The 22,427-nt window shown below is 36.8% G+C and overlaps 7 protein-coding genes across 10 annotated transcripts; 1 reads left to right on the top strand and 6 right to left on the bottom strand.

Annotated features, from left to right (window-relative positions):
- Nucleotides 1-59: 59 nt before the first annotated feature.
- On the bottom strand, nt 60-1,464 carry LOC6638743 (DNA/RNA-binding protein KIN17). Its single transcript, XM_002061837.4, has 2 exons — nt 414-1,464; nt 60-345 (listed from the first exon to the last, which is right to left on the bottom strand). The coding sequence occupies exons 1-2, from the start codon at nt 1,383-1,385 to the stop codon at nt 145-147; spliced, it is 1,173 nt and encodes a 390-aa protein (XP_002061873.1). The 5' UTR covers nt 1,386-1,464; the 3' UTR covers nt 60-144.
- Nucleotides 1,465-1,595: 131 nt separating this feature from the next.
- On the bottom strand, nt 1,596-4,857 carry LOC6638744 (cysteine sulfinic acid decarboxylase). The gene is made up of 4 exons (XM_002061838.4): nt 3,856-4,857; nt 3,200-3,390; nt 1,883-2,858; nt 1,596-1,819 (listed from the first exon to the last, which is right to left on the bottom strand). The coding sequence occupies exons 1-4, from the start codon at nt 4,039-4,041 to the stop codon at nt 1,631-1,633; spliced, it is 1,542 nt and encodes a 513-aa protein (XP_002061874.1). The 5' UTR covers nt 4,042-4,857; the 3' UTR covers nt 1,596-1,630.
- A 686-nt stretch (nt 4,858-5,543) lies between these two features.
- LOC6638745 (eukaryotic peptide chain release factor subunit 1) lies at nt 5,544-11,150 on the bottom strand. Its single transcript, XM_023181756.2, has 8 exons — nt 10,961-11,150; nt 10,323-10,669; nt 9,066-9,241; nt 8,531-9,000; nt 8,310-8,465; nt 8,048-8,245; nt 7,602-7,749; nt 5,544-5,774 (listed from the first exon to the last, which is right to left on the bottom strand). Exons 2-8 carry the CDS (start codon nt 10,406-10,408, stop codon nt 5,692-5,694), a joined length of 1,317 nt encoding a protein of 438 aa, XP_023037524.1. The 5' UTR covers nt 10,409-10,669; nt 10,961-11,150; the 3' UTR covers nt 5,544-5,691.
- Nucleotides 11,151-11,371: 221 nt separating this feature from the next.
- Nucleotides 11,372-13,518, top strand: LOC6638835 (retinoblastoma-binding protein 5 homolog). The gene is made up of 7 exons (XM_002061840.4): nt 11,372-11,555; nt 11,623-11,843; nt 11,911-12,117; nt 12,185-12,366; nt 12,434-12,553; nt 12,612-13,240; nt 13,302-13,518. The coding sequence occupies exons 1-7, from the start codon at nt 11,537-11,539 to the stop codon at nt 13,388-13,390; spliced, it is 1,467 nt and encodes a 488-aa protein (XP_002061876.1). The 5' UTR covers nt 11,372-11,536; the 3' UTR covers nt 13,391-13,518.
- An 87-nt stretch (nt 13,519-13,605) lies between these two features.
- Nucleotides 13,606-15,101, bottom strand: LOC111519305 (serine protease inhibitor 77Ba-like). The gene is made up of 4 exons (XM_023179408.2): nt 14,749-15,101; nt 14,420-14,684; nt 13,995-14,348; nt 13,606-13,931 (listed from the first exon to the last, which is right to left on the bottom strand). The coding sequence occupies exons 1-4, from the start codon at nt 15,099-15,101 to the stop codon at nt 13,665-13,667; spliced, it is 1,239 nt and encodes a 412-aa protein (XP_023035176.1). The 3' UTR covers nt 13,606-13,664.
- A 740-nt stretch (nt 15,102-15,841) lies between these two features.
- On the bottom strand, nt 15,842-18,887 carry LOC6638837 (serine protease inhibitor 77Ba-like). Of its 4 annotated transcripts, none has more exons than XM_023178767.2 (5): nt 18,812-18,887; nt 17,019-17,451; nt 16,688-16,958; nt 16,248-16,616; nt 15,842-16,171 (listed from the first exon to the last, which is right to left on the bottom strand). In XM_023178767.2, exons 1-5 carry the CDS (start codon nt 18,870-18,872, stop codon nt 15,905-15,907), a joined length of 1,401 nt encoding a protein of 466 aa, XP_023034535.2. In that variant the 5' UTR covers nt 18,873-18,887; the 3' UTR covers nt 15,842-15,904. The 4 variants fall into 4 exon arrangements, with proteins under 4 accessions (XP_023034535.2, XP_023034525.1, XP_023034528.1 ...); XM_023178757.1 differs by having other exon boundaries at nt 18,830-18,887; XM_023178760.2 differs by having other exon boundaries at nt 18,790-18,847.
- A 510-nt stretch (nt 18,888-19,397) lies between these two features.
- On the bottom strand, nt 19,398-22,328 carry LOC6638838 (alpha-soluble NSF attachment protein). Its single transcript, XM_002061843.4, has 4 exons — nt 22,083-22,328; nt 21,107-21,422; nt 20,721-21,041; nt 19,398-20,661 (listed from the first exon to the last, which is right to left on the bottom strand). Exons 1-4 carry the CDS (start codon nt 22,172-22,174, stop codon nt 20,512-20,514), a joined length of 879 nt encoding a protein of 292 aa, XP_002061879.4. The 5' UTR covers nt 22,175-22,328; the 3' UTR covers nt 19,398-20,511.
- Between the last annotated feature and the right edge of the window lie 99 nt (nt 22,329-22,427).

Raw genomic sequence — 22,427 nt, 5'->3', positions numbered from 1 at the left:
ATAGGTGACCTGAATGCTTTGCTTGGAAAGTTTTTTGTTTTTTTGGTAAACATTTATGCTTCACAATATCAAAAAATCTATAATTAACTTATTATTTTTTCTTTTACAATTAATGCTTCTTATTTACATAGACTAAAACTGGAACTAAACGTCATATAATTTCGATACATCCTCATACTGTACGTTGTCGACTATTCGTCCTTTAAGTGGACCTCGTGATATTTCAATGCTCACTGCGTATTTACGTTCATCGAGTTTTTTGAGAAGAGCCTCCGAGCCCCGGTAGGCGCCATTGACCACCAGAATTGGTTTATCCAGAGCCGGAATCACAGTTTCCAAATGGGCCTACAATCCAAATAGAAATCAAACATTAAATATAAGGATTTATTATTAAATTTATTGTTATTACTTACTTGGTCTACTTTCAATTTTTCACCAGTATCAAGAAATTTAATTTTTGCTCTGTACTTGTCAATGACTTCCTGGACAACGGCTTTTTGTTTATAGTACTTATCGCCCATGGATTTGGAAATAAATTTAACCACAATATTTCTGTGTAGCCAATAGTCTTTGCGATTCTCTCGCTCCTTTTTCGCCTCTTCAAGCTTGATGATATCATCCAGAGCTGAACGAGCAGGCTCCGATGTTGGAACTTTGGGCTTCTTGAAAACCTTTTCGTCCACTTCTGTTGAGGAACGTTTGCTCAAAAGCGCTGATTTACCCAATATGGATTCCGGTTGAAATTTCTTTTCTAAACGTATGTCTAGCTTCAGGGGTTCTTCAGCAGATTCCCGCTTGAGTTCAGTATATTTCTCCTGTTCGTCTTCGTCGCCTTCTTTCGATTTGGCCTTCTTGATTTGTTTCTCAATGAAATCAGTCATTCGTTCTTCGTCGTCCTTTTCCATTTTCTCCTTGCGATCGGCTTTAGCCTGTTTCTCCATTGCCTCTGGACTACGATCGATGTAGGTGACAAACCAGCCCTTTTCCGTCTCATCGGCCACCACCTGACCAGTGCGTCCAAGCCATTTAACATAGTCTGAGAGGGTTAGCCATCGTGTGGCATTCATGTGTATGTGCTCCTTGTGGGCAATGTATTCCTGATAGATTTTATTGGCATTGGTCCGCTTGGTGCCGAAACGTCGACGCAGCAGTTCCATATAGCCATCGGAGAATTCCTTGGAGAAACTGTGCAGAAATTTGCCAGGGGAGTCAGCAAACAGCAATAATTGTCGCTGATGTGATTCGCTCATTGTATGGCATTTGAACCCATTCTCATCGCGGCATTGCTTTTCGCACATCTGACAATACCAGCGCAACTTCTGCAAGCCCTTTGCCTTCATTTTGTTGGCAAGGTACTTGGGAGTACCCACCTCAGCTTTTCCCATTTTTTATTATTTATAACTTTTTTTTACTAATAAAATGCCTAAACGATTGCCGTTTACTTGTTTTCAACAATTGTAGAGTTGCCAGACTACAGGCACTCGCTCAGCTGTTTCATGTTTCATCTAGTGTTGCCAGACTAACTAATGAAGTTTTCATTTAAATATCGTAACGTACAATTATTGTGTGTTGCCGTTATAAAGTCATATAATTTACATAAATGCATTTTAGATTTTTATTAACAATAAAATTAAATAACTATATTCTCGCCAAGACGTTCAATCTCGTCCAATATAAAGTCCAACTCGTCATCCTTAAGTATTGGAAAGCAAGTGAAGACCATGCGAAAGAAATTACCCAAATTCTGACTCTTTAGAGGTGAATATCCGATCATTAGAGTTCCACTATATGCCATTTGCTCTTTGATTTTAGGCGCAACCTAAATAAAGAAAGAATTCTGATATTACAACAACCATGTGGTTAAGGCTAACAAACCATTTACCGTGTACAAACGCTGCCTCCATTCCTCTGTCTCCTGCTCAGGGGCAACTCTTAATGCTTTTGGTATATACCAGAAACACACATTGGCATATTCATGTGTATCCAGCACAAGTCTAAAGCGATCCGCGCGTGAACGGATCTTATCCTCTAGCAAGCGGGCCACGTTAATAGCATGATCGACCAAATGACCATACTGTCCATAACCGCGAGCCTTTAGCATGAGCCAAAACTTAAGAGCATCGATTTTACGTCCGCATTGGACACTCTTATTACCCGTATCATAGGAAACGTCATAGAATTTATCCTGCTGGAAAAGATAGCTGGCCTCAACGCTATTACAACGATCAAGCAATTTATCGGATTCCCTTGTGAGGAAGAGTGAACACTGCAGCGGAACGCCGCAGGTCTTATGAGGATTCCAGGCAAACGAATTAGAACGCTCCAGGCCGGCAATCAAGGATCGATGCTTGTGAGCCATAAGTACAGCTCCGCCCAGACATGCATCCACATGTAACCAGAGATTATGACGCTCGGCGACATCTGCAATGCCGTTGATATCATCAAATGCTCCCAATACAGTGGTTCCGGCTGTGGCATTAATGAAAAACGGTTGACCGCCACGAGCTTTGGCCTCTGCGATCTTTGTCTCCAGATCGTCTAACCGCATTTGACCCCGAGCATTGGTCCTAACGGCCACACAATTTTCACTGCCCAGGCCAAGCCAATGGGCTGCTTTCTTAAAACTATAGTGTGACTCATCCGATGTGAACATCACCAGGGGACGCATGCCAAACATCCCAGAAGTTTTCACCTCGGGAGCAAATTTGTAGCGTGCCAAGACTATGCCATACATATTGGATGTCGAGCCACCAGGAGCAAAAATTCCATCACCAGTTTCATAACCGGCCAGTTTTCGTACACTCGAAATGATTTCCGTTTCAATTAGACTGCACACTGGCGCCACCTCGAAGGTATAGCTGTGAAAATGTAGGATACAATATTTCAAGCAAATTCATATTCAAAAAGATAAATTTAAAATATCTCTTAAAATTATATATAAATTATATTATATTCAGACTATGTACGTTCTATTTGAAATCTCCAAGAATCAAATGTTAGTTTATCAATAAATATCAATTATTATTGCTATTATTAGGCTTCGAGAAGTTCTAATGAATGTTCATTTTTTTGTTTTGTTTTTTGTCAAATCATCGTCTGCCTAATCAATCGTTTAGCACATATTCGTATGGTATATTCTATAGTATTCCTATCTGTATATATGTATATATATTCATAGATGTATATGTATTGTTCTTACGCGCCAGCATTCAGGGCCTCGGTGATCAATGCTCCAGCCAAGCCAAAGGGGTCGAGCTGACCAAACAGTTGATTGTGAAATCGTCCATGCGAAGTTTTTACTGAATACTTGATCACCAACTGGCACAATTGCTCGATCTCGTCAAGTGAATGTGCTTGTGCCTCCTCTGTTACAGTGAGATTAATTAATTGCTGAGAGGAGAGTAGGGAGATAACAAATATATATATATATGATCTAAAATAATAAATGATATATTCAAATTATGCACATGGGGTCACCTCTATGTTGAATGAATTAGAATACAAATCAATTAAATCGAGATACAAATCGCAATCTCAAAATGGTTAACTTTAGGAACGTTTTCAAATTGCAAGTACTTTGGAAATTATATTCATTGAACTCTTTTGCTTATTAAGTGAGTATAATTCCTTATCTGGAACGTGCCAGACACTTGATAGACAGGCTCAAAATCAAAGAAAAAAATTATATACTCTACAATGTATGTATAAACAGAAGCGGCGGATTAACCCGGTGTGGGGACTTTTGGGGCACTCGAGCCCTCCTCCCAAAGTATAACAAAGAAAACTTTTTGCTTCATATGGTAAATCCGCAATCCGATAGTAATATACAAATTGGATCAATGGATCAATATTCACCTTTAACTTTTCCGGCTGGAAGAATTCAACAATTTTGCCTTCATCCCATTGCTGGGGTTGTGCCCAAAAGGTTTCCTCCCTTTGCATTAAACGAAAGACATTCTCCAGGATATTCCAATCGTTAACTAAACCATCTCGGAGTCTTTTTACTATAGCGGCGGAGCCATCATCGTTTGCTGCATCCATGATGAAATAACCAAAACAGAAACAAAACCAAACAAAAACAAAAAACCGAAAAAGAACTAATTGACTTTTACTGTCAAATTGAACCGACGTCGTTGAGCACTCAACGGGGAATGCCAAGCCAAATGTGCAGGCCGATTATATTTTATGTTTGGTTGGTGTTCTCTTGATCAAATTCCCATTAGCTTGTAAATTACACACACACGAGCGAACGTTCGGTAAGTAGGTAGTAGTAGTAGTGTGTGAGTGTGTGTGTGTGAGTACAAGTTATGGGCAATGGTTATAGGTATTATCATTAGGATGGACCTGTTTGTTCTTCTGCATTGCAGACATAAGTATTAAGTACGAATTTTTCAAAGGTCGTCTCTCCATCACACAAAATCCAAATGTAGGTAGAGTGGATTGAGTCGGTCGACCCGGCCATATCTCGTCTTGTCTTGGAACACGTTTAACCTTTGCGCAATCATTATACTGCAAATCTTCAACTCTATATGTACATATGTATGCATGTATGTAGGTTTACAACCAATTTATGTATTCCCATTAAAATGCCAATCACAAAGAGTGCTTATCAGTGGCATTTAACAACAGTGAAATGAGTCCACGAGCAAAGTATAAACCCATATAATGCATACATATTGCAACAATCAGTGTTATGTACGTAGACAGACAACTCTTCCGTCTTCTATCATCATCTAAAATGCTGATTTGGGTCTTTGAAGGGAAAGTTTTCCCAAATCTCGCCGCACAGATCTTTTTGTTGTATCCTCTAATAGTTTAGTTTCTTTTCGGGTTTAGAGTTTTTAAAATTTTCGTTATTTAATAAAAACTTTCTATTAAATATACTTTAAAAAAAACAAAAAAAAAAAAGAATTTCGGAAAATTGTTCTAGCCAACAAAAAAAAATTAAGTAAAATGCTTAGAAATATAGTTTTTCAAAACGTTTACAAATGAGAAGGTAAAGTTTTTCGTTTTGGAATCGGAGTTAAAGAGACAGAAAGAGAGACAGGGTGTGAGAGAGAGAGCTAGCTAGCTAATTGAAACTACTTTCACTTTGCGTATGAAAATAACATATTAACCACATAGGAGGAATATGTAGCTAATCCTGAAAACGTTTTCCTTTTCTTTTTTCGCAGACTTCGAAATGTTGTTTGGATGTATATTTAAAAAACAATAAAATGTTTGTTGGTTGTTGTTGTTGGATTACTTTTCTTTTTTTTTTCATTGTTTCTTTTCTGTTTGTATGTTGTTTTGTTCTGTGAAAAAACACAATTTATATTTGTTTTTTCTCAATTTAACATTATTATCTGTTTCTTTTTTATGTTTTTTTGTGTTTTTCTTTTTTGTTTTTTTTTTTAGTTTTTGTATATGTTTTTTTTTATACGTATAACTATTTGAAATTTTACATTTGTCGCCAACAACGTTAAAATGGAAGAAGGTTTGTGTGTTTCTTTCTTTCTGTTTCATCAGCATTCCCTTTCGTATTTTTAAAATTATATAATTAATTATGTTTCTTCATCTGTATATTGTTTCGTTTTTCTTATCGATCGACGGTAATTGGTTAAAGGCAACAACATCATATCAGATCAGATCAGATCAATCCATAATCAGCATCAGCATCAGCATCAATATCTCATCTCATGATGATTACATCTAGTATTCATCCAAATCGAAGCAGTCATTGTCCAGCTCATCAAGTTGCATACTCTGGAAATCGACCTTGTAACGCAAGATACCTGCATGATGGAAAAACATTTCACTTTAGTCAAGAATTTCTTCATTATAACAATAATAATTAAAAGTAATTAACAAAAAAGCAAACAAATAAATCGAAATACCAAATGATATGTGAAAGAAAAAAAAACAAAACAAATGACCAAAATAATGACTAAGAAAGTTAAATAAGTATGGGAAGATGGGTCTCACCTCTATTGTCAATTTAGCAGAGCATAAGTTTAAAATACATTATATATGTAATTTACACTAGATTACAAAAATTACAATCTATATTTTTGTCGGCAGAATTATATCGAAAAAAAAAAAATCATTTATCCTAATCCGTTATATACAATGCGAATATAAATCTTAAAATTCAGTAAAATTCTGATTCATCTGTAGATCTGCTGAAATGCAAAGTTGAAATCTGATACGACCTTGACAAGTCGAAAAAATTATTGAAAAAAACCAAAAAAAAAACTAAAATTATAATTTTCTTCTTATCAAGTATTGAAAAAAAAATCATTGTAGAGTAAATTAGTTACCGATTAAATTAAGTAATTCAACACTTTTCATGGCGTAAGATTATTATATTCCACCCTACATGAATTTAGCATTTTTTATATGTTATTATGCATGTTTATTTAATTCTTTCATTTTTATTATATTTTACTTTTTGTTTTTTAAGGTTCATTTGTTTTTTTTTTTTTTTGTTCTTTTTATTACAATTTGTATTGATTAGATTTGTGTATTTTAAATATAAATTTTAATTGTAATTGTTTCTTTTTTTCTTCTTTGTTTTGTTTTTGTGTTTTTATGTTTTTTTTTTTTTTTTTTTTTGGTAATTTGAACAGGGAAAACTTGGTAAATGGAATTTAAAAAACGAACACAAAATAAAATTTTTCGCTTTTATAGGTTCATTATATGTCAACTACATATATATATATAATATATATATAGGGACGTAGTTCAAATTGAATCGGTACACGCGACTTAATTAAAATTCTTGTAAAAGATTATACATAGCTACATACAATGTGGTGTGGTGTGTGTGTTAATATATTGAAAAAAAGGAGTGTGGAGGGGGGGTAGGACAATATGGGTGGCCTGGGAGGAAAATGCGAGACCATACTAATATATGGTTCTTATTGGTTTAAGTCGGGGTAAATATTTGTAACGGCTACGACGACGACGATGGCGACGCGGCAAGTAAATTGGTTCCTAATCAATTTTTGAACGTTTCTTATATATTTTCCATTTGTTATTTGTTCAGATATATATATACATCATATATATTGTTTCTGCTTTTGTTTGTTTTTTGTTTGGTTTTCTGAAAGTAACGCATTATTGAGAGCGAGATCCTTAACTGAATCTACAAATTCATATATAAACGTATTTTTAATAGTCATCGAGATCGACATCCTCCAGCGGTTCGTCGGCTTGTAGTGATTGAAAATCTACCTTGTAGCGTAAAATGCCTAGTTTACAAGACACACACACGCACACACATACAGATATATTTATAGGATACATACATATATATATAAGGAGGATATTTTAGCGTATTTAAGCAGCATGATTAGGAGTAGAAAGAGAACAAGAGAAAGAGAGAAAAACATAGAGAGAGTGATAAACAAAGAGGATTGGCAATAATGGAAACCGTTAATTGGAGTGATTATGGAGAATCTCTTGTCCATTCATTAGATTAGCTTACAACTCAAACTACATAAAGCGCGTAGTTAGAGGATATATAAATACACATAAATATATACATTTGTATATATCTATGGTTATACACTTAGAGAATTCAAAGACCCGAAGGTTACGAATGATAATGTGCAACTTACCACCAATCCCACCGAATCCTCGCACAAACTGGCTACCCTCCTGAGATTTATCCGTAATTATCTCTAAGGTGGCTCCAAACATTTTGTAGTTATTTGCCAGCCATTCAAGCAGCGGTTGAGACTCAATTAATTCCATCTCGACGCCACTCTAAAACATAAAGAGAGAAAAGTAAATATATTAATAACAGAATTACACACACATATGTATTTGTATATATGCATATTTTAACCAAATCTATTCTCCCAAGTCGCTGCTGTAACTTACAAATCGTCTAAACCAACAAACGTAATCAAATTTGCCAACAACAACCATTGTCTTTTCGCTTATAACTTGCATATCTAAACTTGTTGGCCAACAATAATTCACTTAATCGTGGGAAAATCTTAGTTGCTCACTAGCTGTCGTTCTTGCACAAGCACACAAACTAGACTAATATCAAACTCACCTCCTTGTCAGTGAAGTGCGATTTATCCTTTTCTTGCTCCGGCGTCAAATGTAATACTGTCGTTGACGTCGAGTTGGCATGATTCTTTAGAACATAACGTTGAATATCCAGATTTTCCCAACAAATCAATGTCTCTACAGAGCCCAGTTCAAGTGCCCGCAAGGTATCCTCCACACCAAAACAGTATTTACCCGTATCCTTTTTGTAGAATAATAAAACACATTAATTATTTTAGGTATTGACAATTTTTGCATAAACTCACCTGAGAAATTTCATCAAAGTAACGCCCAATGAGTTTCTTTTCCTGTATAAATTTAACATTCTGCAACGATTCGGCCGCCAATTCGATGGCCTGATTGAAACCATTCTCCCCACCATATGACACATCCACCAGTTTAATCACTTTTGATTGTAAACGCTATTAAGAGGAAAGACATGGCGTAAATATCGAGAGAAACTATATAAATTGTATATTGTACTTACGGGATCAAACATATCCGATTGGCTTAGTTCGGTCTTGAAGTCCGCACTACCAGCTAAAATGAGACCCGCTATATTGGGCTTATCATTCGTAATGAACAGCTGAGTGGCCACCTCGGCTACTTTGCGGACATAATTGTGCCGCTTCTCCATACGCAGACGGGCAAAACGCAACGCCGACTGACCACCACGTCCGTGCTTCTTCGGCAGATCGACAGTGAATTTGTGCAGAACTTCCCGTGTGTTGCCCTGCAGTGTACCAAATAAGGCACCATTACCATCCATCACAATGAAGCCAAATTTATTGTCATCGGCTAACAAGGCAGTGAGGGCCTCCGTATGGAACTTGTTGTCACAGAGATAAAGCGATGTATTTATAGGCTTGAATGGCTCGAAATCGATGTTAACTTTCTTCTCTTTGCCCTCCTCTGTGACAATTGTGCCGCAATAGATGACCAAACCGTTGGGAGGCACTGGAAATCAAAATAGACAAGATATAAATACATATGTCCATGATCCATAAGATGAATTTACTTACCTTTGGTGTATAACTTAAGTCTGTGCTGCACCGACGTAATAGCGCCGAGGACGGACAAACGATTCACGCGCGATTTGATGTTCGAGGCCGTACCAAATTCATCGGCCAACATTTTGCTGACACGTGAAATTTGATCTTTTGGTGGAATAATCAAAGAAATCATACTTGTTCCATTGCTGCAAAATGACAAATAGCAAAAAAATAAATAATTAATCATTTTCAATCGCATAAGGACGAGAGAGAGAGAGAGAGAGAGAGAGATAAGAATTCCAACCACGTGCATCATCCTTGCAGGAAAAAAGTCACAAACAGCGGCTGATAAATACTTTAGAGGGGAAACGGGGTCGTAACATATTGCCTCCACTGCACCTCTCTCCGACCAATTACAGTGAACAACCGGTAAAGAGAACCGTTATGCAAATCATTCATTTGGTACGCTGGCTTTGTCTTGGCACAATTGGTAAATAGTAAATGTCATCAGACTTGCGAGTTGTTATTATGTTGGCCTTGTTAGGCAACCCCAATAGAGGGAGAGGGAGGGATAGAGAGAGCGAGAGCAGGCCAGCAAAAATGAATTACAGAAGGTAAGAGAGAGAGAGAGAGGCGGCAATGTGCCACATACACTCACACACACACACACACATTGAAACAGTGAGAGTAGTAAAAGGGGGGCAGGAAGAGCGAAAAGTTTGGCCCATTTTTGGCATACAAATGTTGGCAACAAAACAAACGACAGTTGATGGTGTTGGATTGTGTGGTGAGGGGGGTAACCAAGGAGAGGAGAGAAGAGGCGACGAGAGAGAGCAAGAGAGGTTAGCCGCCACGAGGCGAGTTAGACAAGCGACACGCATTACTCACTCACTGACTGAATTGCTGGCTGCTCTGTCTCAGTCTGGTTTGAACTGATAATAACCTGACAGTCAGAGAACGTGTTGCTCTCTCTCACACACACACACACATAGACGGTAACTCAGGCCCAGCATGGCGAGAGTGTGAGAGTTAGTTGTGTTTTTGTTGTTGTGTTGTGTTACCAACTCCTAGCCACGCACATTAAATCGAAGTGGTTCAAACCAAATCGCTTGGCATTTCATACAAACTCAAACAAGAAATGAAAATTTTGCAGGGTGATTGCTGCTGGCTATGCCGCATCTAACTCCCACCAAAACGGATGCGCAGCAGCTTTGTATGTACCCCACAATGGGGTTGGGTTTGGGTTTGGGGTAGGGGGTTGGGATAAATAAGAGACCGTGGACTCACCCGCGTGCCATTTCCAAACTCTTGATGAGCTTCTTTATTTTCCAGATTTCCACATTGCGATCAGCGGACGTTTCCTCGCCAGACATTTTGATTGCTTTTGTTGGTAATGTGTTTGATCTTTTTGTTGGTGTGGTTGCTGCTGCTGATGCGCTGCTTTCTGTTCTTGCCTTTGTTTTTCTTTACAATTTCTTTTTTTGAACTTTTAGGGGGTTTTTGAGGGGGGGGACTCGACTTTTAATGCTCCTTGTTGTTATTTGCACTTTTGTGTTTCTTCTTCTTCCTTCTCTTCTTCTTTTATTGTATTCACATTCACGCTCTTCCTTTTAACGTGGTTGGCGATGAATACACTGAAAATATATACAAACGCACACATGTAAATAATACATAAAGAAAGCCAAGTGAAGGCAAGAAAGGCCCCCAAAGTCAGTAAGCCAGAAAGAGATAGCGCAACATAGAGAGTTCGATTGAACAGCGAAATACTTTTTTTTGTACGAATGTCAACGCTTATTACAATTATTTCCTCTGCAACAGGCCCAAAATTAAAGGTCCACAAAATTAATTTAATTTTTAGTAATTTTGAGACAATTTAAGCAAAGGAAATCCAAAAACAGACAGAAGTAACTTAAAAATCTGCTCACATTTCGCAAAAAAAAAAAAAGGCAGTGAGAGAGGGAGAGAACACAGCCACGGTGATGGCAAGGGGTTGTTGCCAAAGGTGACGTCGACAAAATGCAGTTTTATGCTTAAATGTTGTAATTTCCGTTAAAACTTTAATTATAACACACTTCCGGCACCGAACCACTTATATGAAACAACAATTTCTTGAAGTTTACTACCAATTTAATGGTACATTTAAAATAATTCGAAATTGTAATTTTTTTTACCTACAACGTGCGGAGCAAAAGTAGGGTTGCCAATTCAAATCGATTAGTCGAATATAGCTTGAAAACTATCGAATGCTGATATCGAGCAATTGCCGCATATCGAGTGGTTCTTGTGTATTTATGCTTTTGACACAAATACATGACATGTAGATAACCATCTACATGAGACACCTAGAATTCTTTCTATTTTCAGTCTATGGTTGTTGGTGTGCATCATGGAAAATTAATCCAAATATTGACAAAACCGGCTCGACCAAATCTAGTGGCAGGAACTGATTAACTCCACTTTACTTAGGCAAGGTCAAACGAACTATATATTTAGGCAACGAAATGAATTTGGAGTTGCTTGGTAAGATTAATAAACTATTGCGCATAGTTCCCGCTTTAAATTTTGATTTGTTTAATTCAATATATAGAGTCCTTTGGTCAGAACTATCCAGAAGAGTTTGATGGCTCTCTGGACTGCATATCTCTGGCTGTTACCTGCGCCTTTAATAAATATGGAACTTTGCTGGCGGTGGGCTGCAATGATGGCCGCATAGTAATATGGGATTTTCTAACTCGAGGCATAGCCAAGATTATATCCGCCCATGTACATCCCGTTTGCAGCTTAAGTTGGACAAGAAATGGTCATAAGGTAAGCGCATGACATACAAAATAACGCCAAGACACGGGCTTGAACCTAAAAATTCCATTTATTTCAGTTGCTCTCCGCCTCCACAGATAACAATGTCTGCATTTGGGATGTCCTTACTGGTGAACTAGAGCACAAATATCGATTCCCATCTCCGGTGCTGAAGGTACAATTCGATCCCCGCAACGACAATCGTCTGCTGGTGTGTCCCATGCGATATGCAGCAGTTTTGGTTGCAATTGGCGGGACTCATCGTTGTTTGCCTTTGGATTCTGATGTAAGTAGCTATCATATTAACAATGGTGGATTATGTTCATAATTGTACGTTTGTTTGTTGTTTTTAGGGTGACTTAAATATTGTAGCCTCGTTTGATCGCCGGGGTAAACACATATATACAGGCAATGCCAAGGGAAAGATATTGGTTCTAGATGTGGAAACGTTTGAGGTGGTTGCCAGTTTTCGCATCATAGTGGGAACATCTAGTGCCACAGCCGTGAAGAGCATAGAATTCGCTCGACGAGGCGAGTAAGTTTATACTCCGACCAGTACAGAACTAGAGCTATAATTTTTACTAATTTGGATCTACCTACAGTGCCTTCCTCATTAATACCTCCGATCGTGTGATACGAGTCTATGACTCTAAGGAAATCATTGCTTTGGGCAAGGATGGTGAGCCAGAGCCTATACAAAAACTTCAGGATTTGGTCAACAAGTAAATTTTTCAAATTTTTTAAGCACGAAATCAATAAGACATTTTTCAACTCTTGCAGGACTACTTGGAAGAAATGTTGTTTTTCTGGCGATGGTGAATATATTTGTGCTGGAAGCGCTCGCCAGCATGCCTTGTATATATGGGAAAAGTCTATCGGCAATCTGGTGAAGATTTTACATGGCACAAAGGGTGAACTATTGCTGGATGTTGTGTGGCATCCAGTTCGGCCAATTATAGCCAGCATTAGTTCGGGTTTGGTTTCGATATGGGCCCAGAATCAGGTTGAAAATTGGTCAGCTTTTGCGCCCGACTTCAAGGAGCTCGACGAAAATGTTGAATATGAAGAACGTGAATCGGAATTCGATATAGCTGACGAGGATAAATCGATCGACTTGAATGCCGATGCTCAACAGGACGAAGAGATTGAGGTCGATGTACAGAAAGTAGAACCAGTGGCTGCATTCTGTTCATCCGATGAAGAAGGTGAGGATGAAAATGCCTTACAATTCTTGCCAATGGCACCAGAAGTGGAGGATCCAGAAGATGGCTGGGCTGCCCAGGAACCTATTGAAGCAAATGCAGCGCTACTAAACAGTGATCCTCAAGATTATGAAGATGAAATTATGGCCTCCAAGCGTCGGCGTATGCAGCTGTATGATGTCAGTCTGCCCGATGCACCAATTGATGGTAAATTTCAATCCAATTCATTTAAAAGAAATTACAAAACTCTATTCTTTCTTGTTAATAGAAACCCATCCGCTTATATCGAGTAAGGCCAGCAAGGATAAGCAACAGCCTGTGGGTGGCAAAAAAGCAACCGGTCGCACTAAGAAATAAAACCAGAGCTTAGATAAGTTAAGGTATTGAATTAAGTTAATGTTAACACAAGAGGTTTGGCCCAACTTCGGCATTGCCGTAGTTTTTGCATAGTTATCTAGAATATACTTTATGATATATTTTATAAATCATCATGTACATACTTACTTTCTATGATTGGAAATGCTATCTACTTTTAGACAGTTCTTGGTACAACAATTGTAGGGGAAAAAAACTTGTTTAACTACTTTTTTGTTTAATCGAAGCCATTTCAATTATTTACAATCTCAGAATTTTAGGACTTTAAGGGATTCTGAACTTGACCAGCAAAGAGCAACAGATTACTTGACTTTTCCACAATAAGATATTGGAAAGGCTTGTTGATCATAAATTTCGGTGGTGCCGCCTTATTACTGAGTGTTGCCGCACTAAAAGCAGCTGCCGCAGTGCCCTTCTCATCGACAATAATTGTGGTGGAGTGAACGCAGGTTTTGACAAACAGATCTCTGGCCATGCGACTAAGATTGGCTCGATTCTCATCAAATAGATCCCGAATGCCCATCTGCAAGAAGGCAATAATTTATAGAGTTAAACCGACAGAGCAAGAGACATTCGGAAAACTCACACTCATGAGCACAGTCTTCAAGTCGATGTTGGTGGTGGTGGTAAATTTGGGTATTACAATCTCTGCCATATTACTATTAGCATTTTTTAATTTTTCCATTATGGGTGAGAGACCAATTGTCTTGAGATTTTTAGTTATTTTATATAGTTTGATTCCTGGCCTGGGTAGAATTATAATCATGGAATGGCTATCGTTCTCGCCATAAGGCAATTCCAAAACATAACCATCTAAACCATCAATTTTGGTAGCAAAGGCAAAATTGGCAGTATGAGTCATCATGGGTACTTGGCCGATAACTTCACCATCCTCATTGAAAAAAGAGTCCAAATATGTTAGCGACTCATCAAAAGGAAACTAAATCAATTGAGTGAGTGTAATTTGATTAAATGTGTATAAATATAAATAAACCATCAATTATCACTAACCTTCCAGAGACCCTTGAAATACAGTGAAGAGAGTAGAAACATTTTGGCTCCATATATATTCTGTTCGTGGACTGCATCACTTATTAGACCTCGTGTACTCTTTTTGATGTCTTCATTGATCCGCATCACAGAATCGGAACTGAAAAAATCCACTGGCTGCACCTGATAAGCCTTAACCACATCACGATAATTGCTATTGATTTCGATATTTTTATCTGTGTAGACAGCCAACAGAGAGGCAATCTCAATTGTGGAGCTGCTGACGCTGTAATAATTAAATTTCTTTAGCATGCATATAAAATATTTAACTCTAGACAATGTCAACTAACTTCAAATGTGAACTCCATAAGCGATTAGTTGATCTTAATTGCTCATCATCCACACCGATGCGAAGTGCCTGACGCATTTGTTGATATGTTGATCCATCGGCACCCTCATACAGTAGATAAAGCAACGACCATATCGATAAGGGTGATATTATAAAATTGGAGTTATCCTTTTTCGATAGATATGAAATGCGTCGTAAAAAACCCAGACCAAAGTCCTCAGCTCCTATGGAATTTGATGGTCGGGCAGAGGGTTCACCCACCGTATTGGCTTGAGGCTTTTCATTCTGTTTTTGTTGGGCCGTAGAAATAACAACCAGCAGAGAGATGCAAATAATGCCACCCAACGCAACCATTTTGCCTGAGAGAGATTAAATATATAGAAAATATTAGCAATAAATATGCACATATAATTTTGTATGCCATCTATATTCCATAAATTTATGCATATAAGCCACGATTCTAAATAGTATGAATATATTTAATCATATCTGTACATCAATTGCACGTAAATTTCCCTTAAACCGGTTTTCAATTCTGATCTAAATTCTTAAATAATATCTAATTGCGGAATAATATTACAATAAGTTAATCTTTTTCAATGAACTCGCCTAACTATTATAAACTGTATACTCGTTTCTATTTTTGTATGACGTCTTTAGTTTGATGTGAGTCAATCATGTAGATATAGTATATGGAAATAATTTATGTATATTTAGAAATTCATATGTGTAAAAGTAGGATTTCCGTTGCTGAACTGGAATTTCTTAATAGAAACAATGAAATATGTTTTTGAATTCGAAACTTCAATTTGTTCTTCAGTTTTGGCAGTTTTTAAATCTATATATATACATAATATACTTATATGTATCTATGATGTTTTTCTTCTTTTACCTGGCAATAATTAAATCGCAGGTGTATCTTAGAAGTCGTACTTAACACACGGAGATCGCTGTAACAACTGAACTGACTCAATCCAATCATCATTCTCGAGAGTGAGATTAGAGATTGAGCAATGCACAAACCTGTTGGCTCTGCTCTGTTCTATGGCAAACATTAAAAAGATTAGTTTCCTTCTTTTTTTTTGTTTTTACTATTTAGATTAAAAAACTGTTTATTCGTACATAAAAAAAAAATAAAATAAAAATATTACTCAAGCTTAAAGCTCCTTAGGGTTACGAACTTGACCAGCAAACAGTAGCAGATTTGTTGACTTATCCACAATTAGATATTGAAAGGGTTTATTGAGAACGAATTTTGGTGGGGTAGCCTTGTTGACAAGTGATGCCGATGTAACAGCGGCGGCTGTTGTGCCCTTCTCATCGACAATAATCTTGGTGGAATGGATACAAACTCTGGCATATAAGCCAGAAGCCATGCGATTGAGATTAGCGCGATCCTCATCGAACAGGTCTCGTATGCCCATCTAGAAGAGGATACATACATATGTATATTTACATTTTAATATGGACTTTCTATACACGTATTTATGTATTACTAACCTGATTGAGGACATTTGTCATATTAAAGTCTGTGGTAGTAGTGAATTTAGGCATTACCACCTCGACAAGATTATCCTCGGAAGCAGAACGTTTAAAAGCCTCCAAACGTTGGACTATAGGCGATAGACCCATATTCTTCAGATTGTTGGCAATATCATGGAGTTTAAAGCCCCGTTTCGGCAATATCACAATCATAGAGAGACGATCCTCCTTGCCGTAGGGCAATTCCAGAACATAACCATCCAAACCTTCGATTTTTGTGATATATGCAAAGTCGGCCTCCTGCACCATCATTGGTATTTGGGTAACAACCTCTCCGTTTTCATTGTAGAAAGGTTCCGTACGAGTAGCTGACTGATTAAAGGGTAACTGAAAATGGAAATTGGAAAATTACCAATCTGTGTATGTATGTACATATGTAGATGTGTAGCCTAACAAACCTTCCACTGTCCCTTAAAGAATAATGAGGAGAGCAAAAACATTTTAGCACCCACAACATCCTGCGGCAGGACCGTGTATGGTATTAGGCCGCGTGTTGAACGATTTGTATCCTCATTGATCTGTATCACCGATTGCCGACTATAGAAATCCACTTCGATCGGCTGAACATTATAGTTCTTAACAACATCACGATAGCTGCTCTTCAATGGCGAATGACTGTCCGTGTAGACAGCCTGAAGGGATGCCACCTCAATGGTAGAGGTCTTAACGCTGCAATGATTCAAATTCCATATTCATTAATGAGTAAAAAAGATTATAGTTATTCCTTACTTTAAGTATTGACTCCACACCTGATAGACGGCTCGCAATTGCTCATCATCCACATTGATGCGAAGTGCCTGACGCAATTGCTGATATGTTGACCCATCGGCACCCTCGTATAGAAGAATGAGCAAGGACCATACCGAAAAGGGGGATATCATGAAATCGGCATTATCCCGCTCGACACCCTCTGAGATCCGCTGCAGTAGATCCAATGCAAATTGCTGAGCTCCCTGAGATATGTTGCGCAATAAACTATCATCGAAATTCGCTCGCAATGAAGTGATGCTCGCCGTTCGCATCTCAAAGGCGGAGGGTGGCGTTAAGGCCTCTAAAGGACCACCCAGTGACAAAGGTGGATACAAGGGCTTTTGTTGGGCCACAACACCCCCAGATATAAAGACCAAAACGGTAACTAAGCCAATTGAGCCAAGCATTTTGTCTGCAAAAGACAACACAATAATACAATTAAATATGTTCAGACTTTAAGTTCAAAATCAGCTACTGATATGCATTCTTAATTGATTTTACGCATGTATGTATGTATATATGTACATATGTATGTATGTATATACATATATGTATGTACATACATATGTACGTATAAACATTATAAATATTTACACGACGATAATAAAGGTCAAAAGGCGACCTTAATACGTCTGTGTACATACATTTGTACATATGTACATATGTACATACATATGTATGTATGTGTATGTTTGCAGGTTTATTCATGTGCTTTCTAGTCAGTTTTCAAAAAGGACACACACATGTAAACAACGTACAAAACAGTTTCAAAAAGAAATTTGCACATGCATACATACACACATATGTATGTGTGTGTATGAATGTAATATCCACTCATCTGTTTTGACGGTGGGGAATATCCCCAATCCATATACATATACATAAATCTGATTAGTAATCAATGGCAATGCAGGAAACTCTACATACATACATACATACATATACATACATACATATGTATATTGATATATTTTATATTTGCACATACAGTATTTCACAGTTGTTTACGTATAGGCGTTAAATTCACAACTTTAATATGACCGATTAAGTTAAGAACTTCCGAGTCTCGTTTTGCAAAATGTATGTATGTATGTATCACTCTTAAATCATGGCAAAAAACCAATTTATCCATTAAGTGAATTTTCCTGTCCATTGAATGCTTGTATTATAGTTTTTTCATAACAGTTTTCATAACAAATGATTATAAAAAAGGATGTACATATGTATGTACATATAAAAACAACTTAAAAGAAACATTTTTTTTGTATGTATGATTGTAGTTACATATATACATACATATATACATGGGTAATCTCTTTGTGTATTATGCAAAATGAAACAATAAATTATTAGTTTTAAGCAATTATTGAGGGGAGTTTTTCTCTTCGTTTTGGGGAATTCCAGGGTTTATTATGAATTTTAAACGAGCCCTGCCTGTTCGCAATGAATATAACATTGGTACATATACAATAAGACAAGATAGTATACGTATGTATACATATGTATATATATATGTATGTGCTATATATTAATATAAACATTTTTGTTGTTCCAAAACCGGAATGCACTGACGCTTTATTCACACACACACACACACATAGAGAGAGACACCACACATACAGTAAGAGTGTGTGAGAGCGGATTATAAAGATGCTTTTGTATTAGTTTTGTTATTGTTGTTTCCATAATTAAGGCAATCTTTTAATGATATTTATTTATTTGTCATTTATACATATATACACATACATACATATATATACTCAATCAATTACCCCCTCCCAAAGTCGTACTTAACACACGGAGAACGCCGGAACAACTGAGACATCTCAGCATCGTGAGCTTATAAAAAATGCCTGGCTCTGGCTTCAATGTGTGTCCAATAGGGGACCGACCGATGGACAAAAACAACAACACTCTACGTCTGATATCAGTCGTCATCGGTTGAGAGTATGCCCCAGCGGAGCGGTGCGGGCCGGAAGGGTATCAACTGAAAGAGAGTGGATAGAAACGGATTCAAGCTATGGTTAAGGTAGAGGTTGAAGTTGTGCCTCTCTTTTTTAGCCAGTTCCAGGTGCACTTGATTCGACTAAGATGACGATTTCCGAAAACCAGTTGGATGGCTCGCCCCACAGTAATCCATTTTAGGTGTGTGTTCTCCATTCGTTGAAATATTAATGATAACATTCTAATCGGTATTAACAATCTGGAAACACGGCTCTGCGAGTTCAATTCCGGTAAAACTTAATGAAACGAATGTAAGCCGGGGTGGTTATAAGATTCCTTCCATTGTTATTAAGCTATTAAACAAAATCGGTTTTTTTTTTCTTTCTTTTTTGATTACAATAAGATAAGTAAATATTTGATTTATATCTTTATAAGTAGTATTTTATTTGCCTAAATAACACTCTTTGGCTTTCAAAATCGGTTGGAATATTTTAACTCCATTTACACCGCCGCAGATGATGATTTATTCAAGCGATTAACTTTATTGAATCGGTTAAAATTTGAAATACGTAGTAGTAGTATCATTCTGTCTCAAGCGCATGCGATTTTAAGAGCCTTTTTGTTTTATTAGGTGTATTCATTTTATGTAGTAGGAAAAATGGTTATTTATATAGAACTTGACATTTGAATGTTATTACTTATTACTTGGTATCTGCAGCTTCAAAGTTTATTGATCTACTAAACATTTATATAATATATATATATGTATCGATTTCTTTATATATATATATATAATATTTATTCACGTTTTCTGCTTTCTGCGAGATGGAATTTTCAAATAATGTGACCCTCAAGTTTTGTTTTGTTTTTTCTTTTTGTTTTGTTTTCGTTAAGAACATTTTAATTGTGTTTTGTTTTCTTTTTCCAATAGTTTTATATATATTCATAGATAGCATATGTTTGCCTAAACTCTTGATGTTGGTTTATATATATATATATATCTATGTGCATTATCAATGGAATTATATAATTTGATTGAAATTCATGTTGTTCTTGTTTAATTTTTCATTTAAATATTTCTCTCTTTTTACACATTTATAATGCAAAACCGAAACACAGCAGCTAATTTAAAATTTGGCTAAGTTATACCACACATTCTACATAAAATTAACAAAAAAAAAAAAAGAAAATACCAATTAATCGAATATATGTATATATTCATATATAGTAGTAAACATAAACAATTGATTTGTAACTGTAACAAAAATCTAAACCTGGTTAACATAAAACAAAATGTTGCCTACAATTTTTCGTTGCTTATATATTTTCTTTTCTTTTTTTTTTAAGTGTTCGGCTAATTATTTCGCATTTGCAACACATGAAATTTAATCATATATATTTTTTTATATATGCATATAGATCGATTATAATCGAGAACTGAATTAATAGCATTTAATAAATGTGTATAATTTGTTAGTGTTGTTGTGTAAGGTGTATTTAGAATTGGATTTCATAACTTATAAATTGTTTATCGCAAATCGGGATCCTCGTCGGCGGCCTTCTTGATGCGCAGCAATATTGTGGTATACCATTGATCCAAACGCGAAATGCTATCATAATCCTTAACTGCCTCTGTGAATCCTTCAATATTCTGCTCCTCCAGATGCTCACACAAGACCTTAAATGCAAACAACAAATGGAATGAGGGGTCAATTTCTTTTGATTTAATATCTTTACCTTAATAAGCTTGAACTCCCGTGAGTCCTGGAATGCTGGATATTGTTGGGCGTATTTCTCAATGGCATGCTGGGCATTGAGCAAATCAACACTCAAATGACACAAAGCTGCTCTAAAGAAGTACTCCTTGGCGCTATATTTAAGTAGAGAGCTCTCTAGCGATGATGCAGCAACCTGCTCGTATATGGAAATCGCTTTCTCATAGTCCTCCAGTTGGGCGGCATATTGGGCCACCTTGAGCATACATTTGTTGGCCGAACTCACAGACTCCTCACCCTTGAAATAATCAGCTGCCTGCTCATAATGTTGAATGGATTTGGCCTGATACGATATGATATTATTAATTTCTCGTACATATGAAAAGTATCAAATATAAATATAATTACCAGTGTATTTGGGTCTCCCTCATACATTTCAGCAATGCTCTGATGATGCTTAGCAGCCATGGTGAAGCGTCCCATGTCGGTGTATATATCAATGGACTTCATTAAACAAGTTACTGCACTTTCCACGTCCACCTTCTTGTAGCAATTGGAGGCGTCTACATAGCAAGTGCCGGCATCATGCCGACTCCCAGCACGGGCATGTAGAGTGGCTGCCTCGCAGAAACATTCGCCAGCCTTGGTCCAGTTTTTGGACATTTTAAACATATTGCCTGCACGCTGATAACATTCGATGGCATCTTCGACTTTATTCGAACCGCTGAAAAGATCAAAAAATTGATGACAATTAACTTCAATCCTTAATAAAAACGACCACTATGCGATTCTGATAAGAACGTCGTTAATGACACTATCCCAATAAGACTAGGCTGACATTATCGTATTTGATTTTGGAGAATGCAAATTATAGAAAATGATTCATCAGTCTAATTTGCGTTAGTAACGTGGACAACCACTGAGTTAAAATAATACAAATATATATGCCTATATATATATATATACATACAAACCCTAACACCTTGGCTGAGATAACCTTTATTGACTCTCCTTTAGTCCCATAGGGTAAAGGTTATTTACACAGTTTTGTTTGTTTAGCTTGTCTTTTACAATTAACTGAAAATCAACAACTACTAAAAAATTTATTTCTTCAGGGAACTGATTGCTGCCAAAAGAATGGAAAGGGGCGTAAGGAGGTGTGTCAAAACAACAAGAACAATGCTTCTGCGCACCCCAATACACCATTTCTTTGTCTCTGTGTGCGTATCACTGTTATATACTTATATATATACATATATATATGTGCGTATATAAATAGAGGAGTGTGTGTGTATTCAAGACAGAAGTATGTAAATTGCAAAAAAAGGTAAAACTAATCAATTCCTAAGGCAAATTCTGCAATTGCCAAATGGCTATTACTAACCCAAAGAGAGAGCCGAGAAAGCCTTTTTGTTGTGTCAGCTTCTTTTCAGCCTCGGCCATCAGCTGAAGAGCTTTCTGCTCGTTGTCGCCCATTGTTGAGAGTTAGATTAATCTCTTCTTCTTCACAACTTGCATTTAAGTGTATGCACAGTGAAGTCTGTTTTCTATTTTGTTAAATTTCTTGTAACTTTACTTCGTCTTGACTTTCAAGAAAAATAGTTAAAATCAATATTCACAGATTAGTGTTGCCAGATGACAGTTAATTTATAAACCTGTATTCTGTCAACACTAAATTAAACCAATATTGTTGCCAGATGCCAAAAATCACTGAATTGCGTGCTGCCAG

The sequence above is a fragment of the Drosophila willistoni genome, assembly GCF_018902025.1.
Source record: "Drosophila willistoni isolate 14030-0811.24 chromosome XR unlocalized genomic scaffold, UCI_dwil_1.1 Seg144, whole genome shotgun sequence".
In the NCBI taxonomy this organism is placed as follows: Eukaryota; Metazoa; Arthropoda; class Insecta; order Diptera; family Drosophilidae; genus Drosophila; species Drosophila willistoni.
The sequence above is the reverse complement of the archived record's forward strand: the minus strand, read 5'-3'. Positions and strand labels throughout refer to the sequence as shown.

Coding starts and splice junctions, on each gene's coding strand:
- LOC6638835 (XM_002061840.4), top strand. Junction 12,367..12,433: donor GAATTCGCTCGACGAGGCGA/GTAAGTTTATAC, acceptor ATCTACCTACAG/TGCCTTCCTCATTAATACCT. Junction 12,554..12,611: donor CTTCAGGATTTGGTCAACAA/GTAAATTTTTCA, acceptor CAACTCTTGCAG/GACTACTTGGAAGAAATGTT.
- LOC6638744 (XM_002061838.4), bottom strand. CDS start 4,041: ATGGATGCAGCAAACGATGATGGCTCCGCCGCTATAGTAAAAAGACTC. Junction 3,391..3,855: donor TCCAGCCGGAAAAGTTAAAG/GTGAATATTGAT, acceptor CTCTCCTCTCAG/CAATTAATTAATCTCACTGT. Junction 2,859..3,199: donor GAGGCCCTGAATGCTGGCGC/GTAAGAACAATA, acceptor ACATTTTCACAG/CTATACCTTCGAGGTGGCGC.
- LOC6638838 (XM_002061843.4), bottom strand. CDS start 22,174: ATGGGCGACAACGAGCAGAAAGCTCTTCAGCTGATGGCCGAGGCTGAA. Junction 21,042..21,106: donor AGGGAGACCCAAATACACTG/GTAATTATATTT, acceptor ATATCGTATCAG/GCCAAATCCATTCAACATTA. Junction 20,662..20,720: donor GGGAGTTCAAGCTTATTAAG/GTAAAGATATTA, acceptor TTTGCATTTAAG/GTCTTGTGTGAGCATCTGGA.
- LOC6638837 (XM_023178767.2), bottom strand. CDS start 18,872: ATGCTGAGATGTCTCAGTTGTTCCGGCGTTCTCCGTGTGTTAAGTACG. Junction 17,452..18,811: donor AAGTACGACTTTGGGAGGGG/GTAATTGATTGA, acceptor TGTCTTTTGCAG/ACAAAATGCTTGGCTCAATT. Junction 16,617..16,687: donor TCTTTAAGGGACAGTGGAAG/GTTTGTTAGGCT, acceptor TTCCATTTTCAG/TTACCCTTTAATCAGTCAGC.
- LOC6638743 (XM_002061837.4), bottom strand. CDS start 1,385: ATGGGAAAAGCTGAGGTGGGTACTCCCAAGTACCTTGCCAACAAAATG. Junction 346..413: donor AAAAATTGAAAGTAGACCAA/GTAAGTAATAAC, acceptor TTTGGATTGTAG/GCCCATTTGGAAACTGTGAT.
- LOC6638745 (XM_023181756.2), bottom strand. CDS start 10,408: ATGTCTGGCGAGGAAACGTCCGCTGATCGCAATGTGGAAATCTGGAAA. Junction 9,242..10,322: donor AGTTTGGAAATGGCACGCGG/GTGAGTCCACGG, acceptor GTCATTTTGCAG/CAATGGAACAAGTATGATTT. Junction 9,001..9,065: donor ACTTAAGTTATACACCAAAG/GTAAGTAAATTC, acceptor TTTGATTTCCAG/TGCCTCCCAACGGTTTGGTC.
- LOC111519305 (XM_023179408.2), bottom strand. CDS start 15,101: ATGGTTGCGTTGGGTGGCATTATTTGCATCTCTCTGCTGGTTGTTATT. Junction 14,349..14,419: donor ATTTCAAGGGTCTCTGGAAG/GTTAGTGATAAT, acceptor CAATTGATTTAG/TTTCCTTTTGATGAGTCGCT. Junction 13,932..13,994: donor TGAAGACTGTGCTCATGAGT/GTGAGTTTTCCG, acceptor GCCTTCTTGCAG/ATGGGCATTCGGGATCTATT.